This window comes from Neodiprion virginianus, chromosome 1, assembly GCF_021901495.1.
Source record: "Neodiprion virginianus isolate iyNeoVirg1 chromosome 1, iyNeoVirg1.1, whole genome shotgun sequence".
Lineage (NCBI taxonomy): Eukaryota > Metazoa > Arthropoda > Insecta > Hymenoptera > Diprionidae > Neodiprion > Neodiprion virginianus.
In genome coordinates this window covers 38,605,149-38,623,110 of record NC_060877.1, presented here as the reverse complement: position 1 = coordinate 38,623,110, position 17,962 = coordinate 38,605,149, and the positions used below count along the sequence as shown (strand labels likewise).

At 39.6% G+C, this 17,962-nt stretch overlaps 4 protein-coding genes across 10 annotated transcripts; 3 read left to right on the top strand and 1 right to left on the bottom strand.

Moving 5' to 3' along the window:
- The first annotated feature begins 6,430 nt into the window (after positions 1–6,430).
- On the top strand, positions 6,431–8,594 carry LOC124309388 (doublesex- and mab-3-related transcription factor 2-like). Its single transcript, XM_046773024.1, has 2 exons — positions 6,431–7,268; positions 8,003–8,594. The coding sequence occupies exons 1-2, from the start codon at positions 6,806–6,808 to the stop codon at positions 8,320–8,322; spliced, it is 783 nt and encodes a 260-aa protein (XP_046628980.1). The 5' UTR covers positions 6,431–6,805; the 3' UTR covers positions 8,323–8,594.
- A 480-nt stretch (positions 8,595–9,074) lies between these two features.
- Positions 9,075–11,209, top strand: LOC124309443 (gamma-glutamylcyclotransferase-like). Its single transcript, XM_046773109.1, has 4 exons — positions 9,075–9,415; positions 9,997–10,295; positions 10,368–10,472; positions 10,914–11,209. Exons 1-4 carry the CDS (start codon positions 9,308–9,310, stop codon positions 10,933–10,935), a joined length of 534 nt encoding a protein of 177 aa, XP_046629065.1. The 5' UTR covers positions 9,075–9,307; the 3' UTR covers positions 10,936–11,209.
- LOC124309370 (probable leucine--tRNA ligase, mitochondrial) lies at positions 10,172–14,907 on the bottom strand. 3 transcript variants are annotated; one of them, XM_046772982.1, is made up of 9 exons: positions 14,657–14,907; positions 14,289–14,496; positions 13,771–14,164; positions 12,809–13,692; positions 12,105–12,464; positions 11,773–12,013; positions 11,419–11,668; positions 10,817–11,071; positions 10,172–10,462 (listed from the first exon to the last, which is right to left on the bottom strand). In XM_046772982.1, the coding sequence occupies exons 1-8, from the start codon at positions 14,762–14,764 to the stop codon at positions 10,841–10,843; spliced, it is 2,676 nt and encodes an 891-aa protein (XP_046628938.1). In that variant the 5' UTR covers positions 14,765–14,907; the 3' UTR covers positions 10,172–10,462; positions 10,817–10,840. The 3 variants fall into 3 exon arrangements, with proteins under 3 accessions (XP_046628938.1, XP_046628955.1, XP_046628947.1); XM_046772999.1 differs by lacking the exon at positions 14,657–14,907 and having other exon boundaries at positions 13,771–14,171; positions 14,289–14,407; XM_046772991.1 differs by lacking the exon at positions 14,657–14,907 and having other exon boundaries at positions 13,771–14,175; positions 14,289–14,388.
- Positions 14,908–15,030: 123 nt separating this feature from the next.
- LOC124309405 (60S ribosomal protein L13) lies at positions 15,031–16,731 on the top strand. Of its 5 annotated transcripts, none has more exons than XM_046773066.1 (4): positions 15,031–15,166; positions 15,694–15,846; positions 16,013–16,262; positions 16,413–16,731. In XM_046773066.1, the coding sequence occupies exons 2-4, from the start codon at positions 15,704–15,706 to the stop codon at positions 16,677–16,679; spliced, it is 660 nt and encodes a 219-aa protein (XP_046629022.1). In that variant the 5' UTR covers positions 15,031–15,166; positions 15,694–15,703; the 3' UTR covers positions 16,680–16,731. The 5 variants fall into 5 exon arrangements, with proteins under 5 accessions (XP_046629022.1, XP_046629015.1, XP_046629038.1 ...); XM_046773059.1 differs by having other exon boundaries at positions 15,042–15,169; XM_046773082.1 differs by having other exon boundaries at positions 15,084–15,166; positions 15,697–15,846.
- Positions 16,732–17,962: the final 1,231 nt, after the last annotated feature.

Here is a 17,962-nt window from a genome sequence, read left to right as displayed (position 1 = left end):
TCGAGCGAGGCTCGTTCTCGTCAGAGTAAAATTCGGAATCTGTGCGGTTCCCGGATTCCCACGAATTCGAATCCTCGATTTCACCCGGGGTTGAAAGGTTCTCCGACTCGTCAGAGCCGTCCCAAAGCTCATCTGGAATCGTTGTTGGACGATTTGTCGAATCGTAGTCTGCTTCGTCTGTAGAGGATGCTAGTTTGTTTTCAGATTCCAAACCCATTTTTTCCACGTCCACGTTTACGGTTGGAAGTATACAGTAGCTTTTTTGATCCAACTGATTCAACCTGACGATCTTAGTTTCAGAATTATCCCTGCGCTTGTTATTCGCCTGCTTTTCCACGCAATCATCGTCTTCCGTGAGTGTAAATGCATTTTGGAACGAAGTGGAACTCGGCAAACTGGAAGCGCTGCTCGATGCAGGATTGGTTTCTTTCTGTTTCTCAGCGCTACAACCATCGCCAGTGAGCAAATCATCGTCGTTGTTACGTTGCCAGATGTGATCGGTGAAAATTTTATCCTCATTCGAATCCCAACGCATCCCCGATTCTGTTTTTTCGTTCTGCAAGTCTTCCGGGACCTGGCAATAGGAGTGGCTCACATGTTTCGAGACAGGATAATCAGTCTCCTCGTTCCGTGCAACAAGTCTGACCAGTCCGTCCTTCAGAATTCGTGAAATTTCGTAAATTCCAGTAGCCACTGTCTGCATAATCGAACTTTGACTTGTCCGTCTTGTTTTAGGCGGCCGATATAAGGCGTCTAACGAAACTTCGTAATTATTATACTGACGCAGGAGACCCGGCAGCATGCGGGATCGTGACGAGCAGATTTTCTTTCTCTTTAAGGTATTTTTCTTGTGCCTTGCGTAACGCGCTGTGGGAACGTGAAATTTTCGCATGTCGTTCAAAGCCTGCTGATCTAAAAGTTGTGAGTGAAAAACGGGCTTTTGGCAGAAGGAGAATCGACCATTTTTTGTGTGATCGTTGACGACCCCGAGTAGCATCGAATTGCTGGGAAAAGCTTGCGAATGATCGTTATAAATTGTTTGTGTTTCTTGCTTAGGCATGCAAGCATCGTTCCAGCGTCCGCATTTCTTACAGACAGGGTTGACCACCCCGTTCGACAGCCATTTGATATGTTCTATTTCATCCTCGACTGTTTCTTCGGTTTGATTCTCTTCCTCCTCAATCACATCTGGCATTGTAGTAGCAGCCTCACGAAGCCAATCTTTATTCCGTAAATAATTCACCGCAGTCTTTTTTGAGAGCCGTCTAATGCACTTAACAGAAAAACGCTCAGGCCTTCTGCATGTGTCACTTAGAGCTGCAATTTGCGACGTTTGATCCTGTTTCACCTAACATGGAAGAACATCGGTATATAAAGTTGAAGTTTCGGTACTTTCATTATGCATTTCAAATCGTTATACCATAAATTACCTCGTAGTTGCTGTGCCGCGTCATTAAAGATCCTGTATTGCATTTCCAGTGCCACGATGGAGATTTGGCTGCAAAAAAAAAAAAAAGAAATAAGTATATAGTATATACAAACAACAATTAGTCGTGTACATAAAAGGTTTAGAAATAAAACATTGCCTATTACAGAATTGATGAAATCTATCTACAAAAAGAGTGCAATATATACTGCTTATCAGCTTTTCAATTTTCAACAGGTAAGATATTATATACCGATTTCATCGTCGTTTTCTTGAACAGCAACACTCAGCGGCGTCAACAACGATTGATGATTTTCGATTCTCGGCCCCGTTCTCGTCGAAGTCTTCAGGCCTGAAATTCAAATTTGAATCAATGATCTTGACATACAGGGTAGAAAGCTTGGATGTAGGTTGAATTATACGTTAACTTGAGATGAAAAACATACGCGATCTTTCTCCGGCATCCGCATCCGTACCGCACCGGATTGCCGAACCTGCAGAACAATAAAACAGAAAATCCAAGAAACAAAGGGTCAAAACCGAAAGAAACGGATGTAATCGTAAAACTTCAAACAGTTGGTGTTCGTTGTGCACGAAGTATGCCTTCTAAGTCGAGGCGTGTCACTTTATTACTTGACTGATCTTAATATGGCTACGAAACTGTGTCTCGTTATACTTTTCCTGTACAGATCGTTTCACGAAAAACTCACAATTACCGAAGAAGATATACCTAATATGTAAACAAGAACTTCGGACCAACCGATTGGTAAAAAAAATTGACCACTCGAAAAGCGAATGTAGACTACTGATGTGGAAGGCTTCGTTATCATATGAAACAGAAATTCGTCAACTTACCCTTTTCTGCAGATACACCGATCGGCACGTCTGTAAAGCAGCGAATTTTACTGAGTATTATTGTGTTTGAATATATAAAAACCTGCACGAATTCACTCACTTTTCACCGTTTTTCTCCCACTGTCGTCGTCTCGGACCGCAAACGCAAAGAAATTGTCTGTCGATCATGAATGAGCTTCAATTATAATTGTCAAAACTAGAACACATGTAGACATTGAATTTTAATTTTAATATTTTTTTTTTCTTTTTTGAACGTAGCAATTGGAATTTGACGGATTCTTCGGTGGAAATATCGATAGGGTTGAATCAGAATCCTAATTGCAAAATCCAATGACAAGAAATGCTATCGGGAAGATATTTGAAAAGAAGTCCGGGGTACTTACTTTTCTTTCAAAAATCCCACGTAGAAGAAAAAGATGCTGGCAAACCCGAGGGCAAACTTGGTGAGGTACCATGGATAATCAGCCGTGCAATGAGGCATCTTGAAGAACGTTATATGTATGCTTCATGTGAAGTTGAAACTTATTTCAAAGACTGATTTGATCCGCTGCAGGTAAAAATGCACATCATATGTACAGTAGGGTGGTTCATTTTAGATTTGTTTTTTTTTAAGGCGCCACTCGAGAAAATTTGTGAACAATACTGAGAAAAAACTGTTGTAAAACCTGGAGGAGGTAGGGAAAAATATATAAAGGTTCAGTAGTGGCCACAAGTTTTTCGAGTGGCACCTTAAAAAAAAAAATTACAAAATGAACCACCCTAATGTACAGTACAGGTCCATCGAAAATCAGGAAACAAATTTTATAACAAAAAAAAATGGTTACTTGTACGTTTGGTGGGGTTGTTTCGTAACTATAAGGGTGAATTTATGTCATTTGCGGTGCAGACTGCCATCGTTCGGAGTCACGGTTCCGCCTTTCCTGCAGAGTGTCAAGTTGTACATTCACTGTGTACGAATGCTTCCTTCGGTTTTTTTGTTGAACTGAAATTTCAATTGGATAAAAAAAAATTTTCCGCAGAAATATTGGGACGCAGTGTTTCGGATGTTGAGAATTTTGACGTACCGGAAACAAATTACAAATACGCGGGGACGCAGATTTTCAAATGTTACGTAGTTGCCGGACACGCTTAAGGCGGTTTTTTACCGCCAGTTCGAACATGCTTATGTACAAACATGCTCTTAATATGTGAAACATTGATATTCATTAGGATGTGGTGGCACCAATCGAACGACGAAAGTTAAGCGGCGAGGAATGAGCGTCGGGCAAAAGTGAGTGAATGAAAGAAATAAAGAGATTAAAAAAGACGTAAGCGCGCAGCTTCCCTTTAGTCACGGGGCTTTTGACGCATCGTTGTAGGGATGGTGAATGGGCTGTCAACATATTTGCCGCAACAAGTTCTCGGAGTGTCGACTGCAGCGTGCAAGCCAAGGGAGAAAAGCGGCGTGAAAAAGAGAATCGAGTGAAAACTGTCAAACCGACAGTGCGTCATTCACGCTCATTAGAAGAAATTCTCCGTCGCATTTCACGCGTGCCTCCCATCGATATATTTAAACACCCCCTAGCCTGAAGTTCTAGGGCCTATATACTGACAGTCCCCGCGGTGACTTGAGAAACAGGTCACAACTCACAGACCAAGGGGGAGAAAAGAAGTAAGAAAAAGACGAGAGAAAAAAAGGAGAAAAGAAAAGAGATCCCGTGACATATGTGACAATGTGTCGGATGATAGAATCGCTAAATGCCCGGAAAAAGTCCCATAAATTTTCATTTACCAAGGTATCTCCAATTTCGCTCCAGATGACAGCTCATGTCTTGTTTATCATGGTGTTCAATGATCCTGGAAATATCCTTGAATTTTACTTATCCTTCAAAAGTCCTGGAAACTATCCTTAAATTTTTCTTGTGCATTATACTTTCAATGTCCTTGAATAACCTGCAAATGTCTTTTAAATGAAAGAAGTGAATCACCAATCGCATAAACTATAATAACATCTGCAGATATTAGTTATACTTAGAAAATCGACGGCAAAACCGGCATATTATGACTTATACCTATTACAGTTATTGGGATTGTCACTTTGGAATTCATCTGGTGAAAAGATATCAAACTAATGCAACGAGGTTGACAGCTGACCGTTGGCCGTGTTTCATCGCGTGTGGGTGGTAGAAGAGGTATATTGTTGATTATGTTTAATTAATTTATGAAACATGAGTAATTTGAAACACCGAGAATTACGATTTGTCTCAAATAAAATTAAAAACTTGGGTTTTATGGTAATAAAATGGCGCCGATACTAGGCTCTGACGTCATGAGGACATTTTCCAATACACTGAAACGTGTAAACGTGATATTTCATTGCCATTGGTATCAGTTGTGAGACATAGTTGTGGGTATAATACCGAGTACACTGTGTATAGGTATAATATTCCATGGTGGCGACCGGCCGCATGGGATCAGTCAGAGAAACATTAGGGCAGTAATAACAATCAGGGGACAACATTAGCTGGGTGGCATTTAAAATTCCATAGAGTATGTGGGCATATAGATATATAGGTGTGAGAGAGCGAGGAGGTTCAGCGAGGAAGGAAGTCCATCTAACAGTCATACGTTGGAAAAACAAGCTGAAAACTAATATTAACTGTGTGTTGGCAACACGTAGGCATAAGAGGATCTTGTTAACGAGCTCTTAAAGTCAGATCACAGAAAGAATGCCATGTGGTCGCAGCTGGTGCGGGACGTTTTGACTTTCGAGTGCCATGCGCAAGCCGCGATTCGAAGACACTACACCGAGAACGACCACCGCAGCACCTTATACCAAATTTCCAACAAGGTCTTCGGCAGCGTCTTCGCAGCTAAACGAAGAGGGACACAATGTGCGTAGGACACGCGCGGAGCCCAAAGTTTTCTCAACGACGACAGAACGCTTCGTTGTGTTAGACGTTGTATGTAATGCACAATTGTCTTACGCCATGCCGTTGGAAAATAAGATGTGTATAGTGGTTTCAAGTCCGCTCAAAACGGAGTGGAGAAGATCACTGAACTAACAATCGAACCAGCTCTCTCTGCGTGAAAGGGTACAGAAATGCTTATTATAGTCCTAGATTCTTCTCCAAGTCCACAATGACTGGCTGTTATTTTCTCTTAATTCTTATTCCGCGGCAGTCATATCGCGTTGTGGTATTGCGGTACCAGGAAAGTAAGCGGAATTCACAACTTGGCTTATTCTGCCGAAGATCTGTATAATAGCATCAGACTATTATAATTTTATTACCATAGGTATAATGCTGGTTTACTGTTGGGGATGTAAAACATTAAGAGGAAGGACCGAAAGACCTATGATTTTTTTAGAATACAATGAAAGACAGGGACGAGAACTCAGTGGGACTCTAGAAAATACAAGTTTTCCTGTATTGAGGTTGATGGCAAATGAAATTTTTTTTCGTTGTTTGGAAGATTAATTAGTTCACCAGATACCTACAAAAATTGTAATAACCGCTGTTTCTATTTCCTTAACTCTAGAACTACCGAGGTAAAATGTAACGTGAAATAGAAATTTTAAAATGAAATTGCATAACCAGTCATTTTGACTGGCTGGTAGTTCTAGTGTTAAGGCAAACCCGCAAGCTCATGACTTATAGTGTCACTTACGTTTACTTCTGGATAAAACGAGCCTTTTCCTGTTTCTCGACTTCTCATAATGACCTATGTTGAGCTTAAATTACCGAAAAATAATGTTAATTTACAATTTGGCTGCACAGATATTTGTGTAATAGCTGATAGCTACACGAGCGACTTGCAATTTATGAAATTGTGGAGAATTCAAGGAATCTCGCAGGAGACGAAAAGACGTGGAAATATGTGTGTATAATGTAGGCGTAGGTATAACTCGACATTCCAACTCGCCAGGACCGCTTGATAATTGTGATATACCCCATTACCACGAAGTGTAATCCTGGAGGGTCGATTGGCCCGATGCCCCAGGGAAGCATCCGGAAGTGGCGGAGCTTCTCTGAGATCGCAGCCAACCAGAGGTACCGATGGCTAAGAATAGTTTTTAATTTCGTAGATGGAGGCGGGGGCAACGGCAACACCACACCTCCTTCTCCTTTAAAAAAAAAAATTAAAAAAATACGCAGTCTTCTCAGCCTCCGATTGAGTGGTATACATTGCAACGTCTCATCTATACGAGCAATTCCGACAAACTTGGACCAGTTGAGTCAGCCAGTAGTAAGGTTCTAGTTCTCGAGTCGACGCATCCCCCAACGAACCGAATCGGTGTTACAGTGTGAAGCTCGACATAATACAGTATCGCTGAAAAGTTGATTAAGAAAAGCTTGAATTTCTTCCGTATGAGTGAGATCTTGGCACAGTTTGACGAATGATTGTATTCGAGTTGAGTCTGCAGGTCGAAGCTCGGTGAATTGAAAAACTTGGAAGCAACTTGTGTTCAGAAGAAAGTGAAATAGGTTTCAGGTACCAGTGCAAAGAGGTACCTACGTTACCTAAAGAAGACTCGGAGGAACTATGAAGACGGATCAATCGACCGATCCATCAACGAGACAGTCGGCATCATCTTCGATCGAGCATCGTCTCCGTAGTCCAAAATGTGCGCGGTGCAGAAATCACGGGGTGATTTCCGGTTTGAAAGGTCATAAAAGATCCTGCGCATGGAAGGACTGTCGTTGTCCCTGCTGCCTTTTGGTAGTCGAACGACAACGGGTTATGGCAGCCCAAGTTGCCCTCCGTCGGCAGCAACAGGCACACGGAAACGGCTACAACAACGACCATGGACGGCTCCCCGTACCCGGGAAATTGGCAAACGAGGGACAAATCCATAATATTGGTGATCAGCAGCGTGCCGCTGCAGCTTATCAGCGAAGACTGCGCAATCTGCAGCATCATCTGCACTTCACCCAAACGCAGATCAGCGTCACTCAAAATTTGAGCTTGAACACTTTGCCTGGGAGCGGAGGACTTCAGTCCGCAGGTACGGTAACTCGACCACCATACGCGTTTGTTTACCCAACTAACAATAAGAGTTGACGTATACGTTTGCTTCGTTATTTACGAGTTTACTCAAGGGAACGCGAATTTTATAAATTCAAATTGTGTACGTGCAACATGTACGAGAGGTATACGTGAATTCAGGGTGCAAATGTACACTCAACTTGCCGACCCTCGAGACAATAAAACTTTGTTTACATCACTCTGCAAACATCTTAAGCCGAGTAGATACACAACGAGCCCCAAATAACTTTACGATCGTTTACTTTGGACGATCCCCCCCTCCCCTCCTTCTTCACAGAGTCTTTACCATTCTTATTCTTGTAAATGATACAGTATCACTTCCATCACTTTTCCAAGGAACGGAATCCTGTTATTTTTGTACATCTGACATTCCTAGAGTTTCAAAGCAACGAAAGGAAATCATAAAAGGTGATACTCTTGTCCACAGCTGTTGTGCGAGCTCAACGGCGGTGTGAGCTATATATATATGTATGTATATACCTATATACCGATGTCCGGAATTTATTAAACTTTAGAGATTTTTGGTCCAGTCAACGTCATCGCTATTCATTTTCGGATTCAATCGATCTGCGGTAATCGTTCACGATTCCCTTAAGTTAGCGATTACTGTAACCAATATCTCGCTCAAATTCTTCGAAGAACCAAAGCGATGCCAAAAATTCCTCTGACCGAAATTGCGATTTTCTGTTATAGTAATGCCAGCACCCCGGATATTGGGTGCCTTATCGCCGAGTGATCGACAACGGAAAAGACGGACGTTTGCTGACGAGAGTTTAGACTTCCAATCATTGTACCCGGCGTACCAAACCGCTGCCCCTTGGTACACGTCTTCGAATGAGGCTCAAACATCCAAAACAAGACTCAGTGGCTTTATATTTGCAGCCACTAGTCCGCGGGAAAATTTAAACCCGTCCGGTAAACATGGAACGTCATACGTCGTCTCAGCACCACCGATTTTTGAAAAGAAACCGGTGATATCTTTCAGCGTTGAATCAATTATCGGAACAAAATGACCCCCTTCGTTTTATACTCATTTTTCTGTACATATTCTCCTACGATCATCGACAACACATATTCGTAACATCATTTGCACTACTTAATAATTGAAGCAATTATACAGTACACGATTTACTAACTTTGAAAACTATCTACAACGTTTAAAAGTAGGTAAGACATTATACTCTTTCAGTAACTACGTAGTTAATATCATTTTGATAATCTAACAATATGTGTACACAATGTAACAAGCGGAGCGAGTTTTACCAAATATAATCATGCTCAAAAATTCTCATTCACGCCATTATTTCTATACCTATGCTAATATGATACAAATCGCTGCTTCAATTGGATAAGAAAAATATTTCAATGTGTAAGTATCAATGCTACCACGTCCAAGTAATATAGATATTACTTTACCAAACAGAATAAAAGATAATTCCGAATCACAAAACTGTAGTGGTCGGTACCATTCGAGGGTTTAGATTAAAAAGTAAACATAATATACGATATTTATAGCTTGACTAAAAACTGATTGTGAATAAGGTTTGGTGCATTCATGTATTTTAAAATTTTTACCGAATCCTTTAGTCTGTCCGCGCTGCAGAAAAATTATTACAGGGTAAGCCCGCCTGTGCCTAGGTAATTTGTGCAACTTTGTTGAGTCGTGTCGCATCACTTGCCTATAAACAGGCGGATTTCGTCCTATCAAATTGCGCCGCATATTCTGCAACCGGACTTACTTGCAGTTACGTGCGCCTGTGCGCGGTCAGTCAGTGTCCACGTGTTTGAGTTGTTACGAGTCCAAATAATGACGGACCGTGAAAAGCGGACGACGAACCACAGAGCAGAGTCTACGATAATTGAATAAACACGATACCAGATAATTCCGGAGGGGAATTGTCCCAATGACTGTCACCCCTCACGTAGCGTCTACGTCTATCAAATTTTTATAGCGGCACATTTTGATACCAAATTGGCGATAGCTAACCTCGCTTTGAGATGGCCAGCAACAAATTCCTGTATTTTGCCTACGGCAGCAACTTGCTCGCAAAACGTATTCGCATTAATAATCCAACTGCTGTACGACGGGACATCGGACGGCTCAAGGTACGCACGCTTCTTTGGTTGTATCATTTTGCAGATAAAATTCATCCCTTTTAAACTGCTCAACTATGAAAATCAGTCTTGACTGAGGCTAGTAATAGGAGGGTGAATTTTATCTGCAAGATGATTAATGGGTCCAAATAAAATATGCTAGGTACAAAATGCAAGATAGATATATCAGCTTTAAATATAATTCGCATTCTCAACATGCACTTTGAATTTTTTTGCTGGTTGATGTTTCAAAATGAGGCTTTTATTACCGCTTCTTGAAACTGAAAAAATTTCATAACAAGCTTGCAAATTCAATCCAAAATGCAGAATAATAGCTATCACGTTTCAGTAATTTCAGAGTTGTAAAATCAAATCGAAAGAGTTGATTGCATAAAAGAGATTAAATTATTCGACCAACTGAGTTAAATTTTGAAGCAATGGTGTTATAGACATCAAAATTTAAATATAAAAGTTACAAAAATTGCTCTGAGGCAAGATTCAGTTGTTGTGGTAGATACTTTAGCGTTGTTACTAATATACACAAAGAGAAACACAGTCAAAAAAAATATCTCAACATGCCTTTGCGTATCTAGGATTTCAGACTAGACTTTGCAACATATTCAAAACGATGGCATGGAGCATCAGCAACGATAGTGCCTACCGAAAACGAGTATGTGTGGGGTGCTATCTGGGAAATAGATAATTCCGACATAGCTAGTTTGGATCAGCAGGAAGGTGTGGAGGACAAATTGTATTTTTCAAAAATTGTGGATATTGAAACACCGAATGGTTCGTTTCTGAAGTGCAAAGTCTACCAGCAATGCAACAACCCACAGGAGCACCTCACCGGCGATCTTTTACCACAGGATAGAAGACCTTCTGCTGCTTACAGGTATTATTCTGCTTATCAACTAGTTTATAGTTCCTGGCAAGACATTTGAATATAATGTTTTTCCCCCTCAAGGGACACAATTTTGAAGGGAGCTCGGGAAAGTGGCATACCAAGTGACTACATCAAATTTCTGGAAACTTTCCCGCACAATGGTTATCTTGGAGAACCTGAAATTGGGTAATTCATTGCGTCGAATTATTTCTCCTTTGCATAAGCTTCAGTATCGTTGTTAAATTCATTTACCTCCTACTTCGATTTAACAAAATATGGCAGAGTAAATCTTGTTTGCTCTCTGATATATTTATACTGGCAGAGTTCAGAGTTCTATTTGGATTACAAATAGACTTTAGTTGCGCTGTTGAGTATTACTCAATGGTAGTATATAAAAAACTTTTACATTTTGTGAAATACTACAACTCAAGACTGCTCAATTAAGAAGTTTGACACAACTTCAGACGAATTCTCAAGAATTCTTGTTCGTTACTTGAATAGTTGTCTGCAAATATCTGAAAGTACGTTACCTGTAAGGTCAACACCTAACTCATTCACACTTGCGTTTCTTGCATCTCTAATTCTTTTGTTGGTTTTTCGGTACTGATTTCAATGGATGCATCAAAGCCTTGCGCTGCGTGAAATGTAGCACCGACAACTTTCCAATTCTTCAGGAATGCCTGGAACTTTGGACTTTCTATTGTATACCGCACCGCGTCGTCGGAAGTCATATTTTCCAACACATATCGAGGCACTTCCAATGACATAACTTCTACATTGTTTACCTGCGAGTAGACATGGAGTTATTTCAATTCGTTATACCTACATATGCATACTGAAATGACATTGTTCCCTTTTTTTCTGTTCTAAATATAATGATTTCAAAGTGGGGATCAGTAAGCAGAGCTATTTTGGTTAAAGAATTTTTTTTGCATTTAATTTGATTATTCCTTATTCCTAATATTTAAACTTAAAATAATTACAAAAGAATATAGCAATTAATCACGGACTATATTTTCACTCAAGTCAAACCAGTACTGTTGAATTGTGTTCCCCAAAGTTATTCAAAAACAAATACAAATAACAGAAGAAGAATCCCTGCGTTAAAATGGAGTATCATATCACAGCTTACCACAACATTTAGATTCAATTCGTACTCCATGTCAATTTCTGGCCAATTTTGTTGCAACACTCCTTTATCCCATTGTATTTCTTGCTCACGAATATTTTTATTACTTGTGAGATGAGGCGCTGAACAGAACCCAGCCCACAACTCTGAAGCAAAGTGCGGAGCAAATGGAGCGAGCATTATTACTTGTGCTGCTAAGGTTCTCTCATATTCACAGCCTTGCGCTATAACATCTGGAGCAGATCTGCGTATGCTGATGCAATCAAGAAATAAATTATTATTTTATCCAGGCAGAATTCTCACTTTCAAAAATATTGAATAACCTTTTCTTAGTATGTGCCAAAATTCGTATCCTACCTATTCGTAAGTCCTTGCATTTTTGATATGGCGACACTTAATTGACGAGTACACATTATGTTTTTAGTAACCCCTTTTATATAATAATTTCTAGCGTCGAACAAAATGTTCTCTTGTTCTACAAATTTATCTTCATTGGGTATTGTATCCAATTGTTCAGGAGTCAACGCTTTCCGTCCTTGTATAAAGTTTCTTATCGTCAGCCACAATCGATGCTGCCACTTGATGATACCCGGGAATGCTATCAACATTGTAGAAAGTCACTAAATTTGACCGAAACTATTTCAGGAATTGATCAGATTATGAAACAGAAATATCTAATATTCACTTACTGAGTGTTGACCAATTTCGAGGCGATGTTGGAGCCACCTCTGCTAAGATAATTAATCGGGTCATATCTGTTCCATGTTCATTAAATATGTCTGCAGGATCGACGCCATTGTATTTAGATTTGGACATCTTTTCCCAGGCAGCAACCACAGGACTTCCTGATTCTTTGTGCACAAATTTGTTCTTCCCCTTCTTCTCAACTTCATCTGCTTTTAGGTACTTTCCGGTACTTTGTACACGATATGTTTGACCATTTACCATTCCTTGGACTAGCAGCTGTTGAAAAGGTTCTCGTGTCGGTACTAAGCCTTGGGAGTGTAGAAAGTGACTGATGAACCTCGCGTAATATAGATGCAGAACAGCTGTAAAATTTTAAACATCAACTTTTTAACAATACCATTCAATCTTTTAAACTAAGTAATATAAGAAAACTTGTAAAATTTTCATGTAACAATCATTAAGAAAAGGGAAGTTAACTTTATACTTTTGCAGTCTTCAATATTTTAAAATGTCTATTGAGAACAGAGCTGCCTTCTAGAAGTTACAACGTATTCCGCGCTGTCCTTCGGTAAAGTTTTGATTTTGATTATTGTTCTTATTTCATTAATCGACTGAGACAAGAGCATGAAATATCGACTCTTTTTTGTCATGAACAATTTTAAGGTACGTAAATCGCATACTCCCTTAGAATAAATAATGTATGTACCATGTTCTTTTCCACCGATGTATAAATCAACAGGTAACATTTCTTTAGCCGTTTCCTTGGAAAACATGTCGGTATTGTTCTTAGAATCTATGTATCTCATGAAATACCAAGAGCTGTCCATAAATGTATCCATAGTGTCAGTTTCTCTAGTTGCCTTTCCACCACATTTTGGACACTTTGTTTCCAGCCATTCGGTAGCTTGTAGCAGAGGGGATTTTCCTGATTTTGTAGTGATATTTAACTTTGGCAAAACCACTGGAAGCCGATCCCTGGAAACCGGTTGAACTTTGCAGTGCTCACAATGGACAATTGGAATTGGTGTTCCCCAATAACGTTGACGAGATATTAACCAATCTCTCAACTTTGAACTCACAGGATATCTACCGATATTTAAATCTGTTGCTTTCTTCAATATCTCTGCTCGCTTTTCCTCAATCTGACTAGATGATAGCTTGTGTTTCAACTCAAAGTCTATCCCAAAAGTCTTACATAATTCTGCATCAGTATCTGATGAGGTCGGAATGCCAATGTGGCTGTCGGTAAACAAATCATACTCTATAGCATCTGTGACATAAATCGGTAGCGTTTTATTGTTGAAAGGATTGACTATGCATGTATTCAATAACTTGAATACATCATTTGGATCTTTGGACCCCTCGATTTTATCCAGAAAACTGCCTGATGACACAGCGACAAACTTCGCATCTTCGATCGATTCCAGCTTGTCGGTCCAAAGAGTGATTGTTTTAGGATAACTCGGATCATCAGAAACTAAACGACAGTCTATGGAAAGGCCATTGCATTCCCCTATCCAGTGTTTTTGCAAATTTATCACATCTCGCCATCCTTTCAACTCAGGATCGTTCAGACCATCCAGCAACGGCCTAGTGTAGACACAAAGGTTTAACAAGAGAAATTTAATTTTAACCATACAAAGGCAATGTGCTGGAATATAGGCTCACTTGGCAAAGGCAGTTGTCCTGATAAACCACTGGTTGAGAATTTTCTTCTCAACTTTGGCACCTGATCTCCAAGAACAGCCATTATCATCGACTTGTTCATCTGCAAGCACAGTTTGATCCACAGGATCCCAATTTACCAATGCCTCCTTACGATAAACTAAACCGTTTTCAAACAATTTTATGAATAATTCCTGAGTCCATCTATAGTAATCTGGATTAGACGTTGCTAGTTCACATTCCCAATCAAACGAACATCCCAGTCGGTCCATTTGAACTCTCATCTTCTTAATGTTGTCTTCGGTCCACGCAGCAGGATCCAAACCACGTTCCATAGCTGCATTTTCAGCAGGCAAGCCAAACGCATCCCAACCCATTGGATGCAGCACGTTTTTACCTAAAACCTATCTTTAATTACAAAGTTACTTCAAATATGTGAAGAATTAGCATGTTAAAACAAGAGGAGGCGGTGAATGTTCTCTACTTTCATACTTGTAAGTTTTTAAACAAAAGTTGCTTGCCTTTCATTCTATAGAATCGAGCTATCGTGTCACTGATGGAATATACTCGGACATGGCCCATGTGTAGCTGGCCTGACGGATAAGGAAACATTGATAGAACATAGAATTTTTCTTTAGAGTGGTCATGTGCATTGAAGAGATCGTCTCTCAGTTTATGCTTCCAATGTTGTTCAATTTTATGTTTTATCTCGGGATTGACGTCATGCTCCTGGAAAATCGTTGATGACGTTAGGTTTCCTTACATAAATAGGAATACGCGGAAAACATGTATGAAGTACGAGATATTTCCTATGCATCAATTTTGCTGTGGAACCGACTGAACATTTTCGAAACACATCCGATTCGTTTGGTAAAAGAAAGCCGTATACCCATAGATTCAGTCCAGTTGACATATGTCTCGTTGAAATATGCTGGATAAATTTGTTGGCGAGTAATCTGGTAATCATTTTCGACGAGTACAAGCCCTTGTAATGCATTTCGTGTGTGTATCGCTTTGCTCGATTCGAAGAAATTCAAAACGTAGAAGCGACGGGGATTGCATATATTACTTTAACCTCAAAGTTTTTGTTGTACACTTCGAACACCGCTTTGAGCATGCTTTGAGCACGACTCCGACCTTGCCATTGGTTCAAACAAAAGTGAAGTTCTAGTAGTGTGTAAAATCAAGTTTCCGCCAATTCGCTGTGAAGTTTCCTGAAATATTTACACTACTAATAAACTTGATAACCAGGAATTATTAGAGCACAAAACTATAATATATCAAATATTTTGATTTCTATACCGTACACAGATCTCATTTTGACTTTGAATTCTTTTCGAACATCGTTACTTCCGTCTTTCCGAGTTTGCTCCTTTTCCGGTGTGCTGCCTTAAACAAGGTGGTAAGGCTATTTTCTTGACGTAAAATCAATCTATATCCTCGCGATCACACTGTTTCTCAGATATTACGGTGCAGTGAAAATTCTCGACTGAATTCACGTGTATGATACGCTCTACATATTTATCCTGATAATAAGAAAAAGTTTTAAACTTTGTGATACGCAAGATTCGATTCGACGACCAAGATTGTCGAGTTGAATATTTCAGTCTTTCTTAATTGACTTGAATGCTACTATCATAGCATGGTTGCTCAGACCCCGGACTTGATCTAATATACAAATAACTCTATTACTTATGTTACTCCTTATACCTGATCTTGAGTGACAGACGTGACGAAAAACATAACCTATCCTAACCTAACCTATAATCCCGCTGTATACACTGTGTACAATAACTTTGAATTATACACTCGTTTCCGATCGTTCTAAGCAAATCTGGTCACGCGATTATAAATTTATGATATTGTTTCATTGCTGATTTCATGTCTATTGTCCTTAACTTCTTTAACAAAAGTTTTGTTGTGCAGTAGTGCCAAGATGGGTAAGCGCAATAATATGATCCCGAATGGGCACTTCCATAAAGATTGGCAACGATTTGTGAAGACCTGGTTTAACCAGCCTGCCCGCAAATACCGCAGGAAACAAAATCGCATCAAGAAAGCACGTGCAGTAGCTCCCAGGTAATATTATTAGACATTTCATTCAGAGGATAAGTCTTACCTGTCGTTTCAAGATAATATTTCAATACCACAGTGGTGAACACTCCTGTCTTTTGGCTTTTGCCCCCTTGTACATGATGTGCAAAACATTGCTGTGCTATGGTCATATTTTGTCCTTAATTCACAGACCTGCTTCATTGCTGAGGCCAATTGTCCATTGCCCAACCTTCCGTTACCATGCTAAGGTCAGAGCAGGCAAAGGATTTACTTTAGAAGAGTTGAAAAGTGCTGGACTTAACAAGAAGTTTGCGAGGACTATTGGTATCGCCGTTGACCATCGCAGACGAAACAAGTCTGTCGAGTCTCTGCAGACGAATGCACAACGGCTCAAAGAATACAGAGCCAAGTTGATTCTCTTCCCGATCAATGAGAAGAAGGTATGCATCTAATTTTGTGTTTCGAAAATTAGATAATTCTTATTGCCGTTCTATGCAAGATGTCATTGATGTCAATCCTTATTTTTTTTTGCTGAATATACCTGCTGTTTCTATCCATAATGTGTAACACATCGATATGAATGTTCACAGATCAAGAAGGGAGAAGCAACGGAGGAGGAGCGTAAGGTTGCATCTCAAATAAAGGGCGAAGTGATGCCAGTCAGACATCAAGCACCTGCTAAGGCTAAGGCACGCGTAGTTACGGACGAAGAGAAGAAATTCTCTGCCTATATTACTCTGCGTAAAGCTAGAGCCGACGCTCGTCTTGTTGGTATACGTGCAAAACGTGTTAAAGATGCTGCTGAAAACCCTGACGACGTTACCAAGGCCCCCAAAGAGAAGAAAGCCAAGAAGTAATCTAGGTGTGCTTTTTTCTTTTCTAAAAATAAAGTAAACTGATAAAAGTCAAGAGTGTTTTGCTCAATTATTTCATGCGACCTTCCATAATCCAGGCAAGAAATGGCCAACCAAATTATTTTTAAATTAAGACGTGACTCGTGGTTTTTATATTTTCCTTTAATTTTCAAAAAATACTACCCTGAATGAATAAAATATTCCAAATTTGTTATACATTATTTTCATCTATTTGATGTGAGTGAGATTGTTCTTACAATAGGGCGCGACTTGGCTGGAGCTGGAGACTATTTTTGTCATTAATTAGAGTATGAGAAACCGATTGTCACTTGTTTGCCAAACACTTCCTCACCTTCTGATATTAATGCAATTATGAAGATACATTTTCAACATACCACATGAATATTTCTTCCAATAAAACCTTATGAAGACTAAATTTCAAACGGCTGTCGAATTAATTGGTTGGCCATCTATACCACGCGATTACCGGATTGTATTTAATCTTTCGTTACGCGTACTATGAGCACGAGCTGCCCTTTAGACAAAAATCGCAATATACGTGATTATATGGATAATTGTGACTTCATACTTTACCAATTCTCTCTTCGCAATGCTTACTATCTTCAGATATACTCATAATTAATAAGTATTTATTTAATGTATAAGAAAAGTAGATTCATTTTCAACATGATCGTGAAAAAGCGGCACAGTGCTCATTATGTAAGTTGAATCATCGATTCAATTTTTCGTACCTCTTTGCCAAGCTTCACTCAAAACCTCTCTGCTGACAGTAAAGATGACCGATACATACAGTGTGTTTACGTAGTCTGAGATTTAGAGGTAATTATGTTCGATATATTTATTTTCAAAATAAACAATTAAGCTGTATAATAGAAACATTTCATTACTGTCTTGTGACGCGGCAACGTCGTGTTTCATTTAACATGGGCGGCACAGTGCTTGTCGTGCGATGAAATTCGTTGGGCAACAAAGCGTGAGTAACGAAAGGTTAATCACCAAAACTTTACTTGCGACACAGAATTTCAATGTCTGTAAGTGTGTTTACATTTTGGAAACTTACGCTTCTGATGCGAAGCCCGTAAGACAGTCAATGACCGTCTAATAATTGAAATGCGGATATGCATTATCAATATTAATATTAATCACGAGGCCTTTTCATTGTTGAAGATATAAATTTGAAAAACTGGTAAATTCGAAAAATTAACGACGGAGCCAGGAATCGAACCTGGTATCTAGCGATGCTTTACCGGAGCCTTACTCCACTA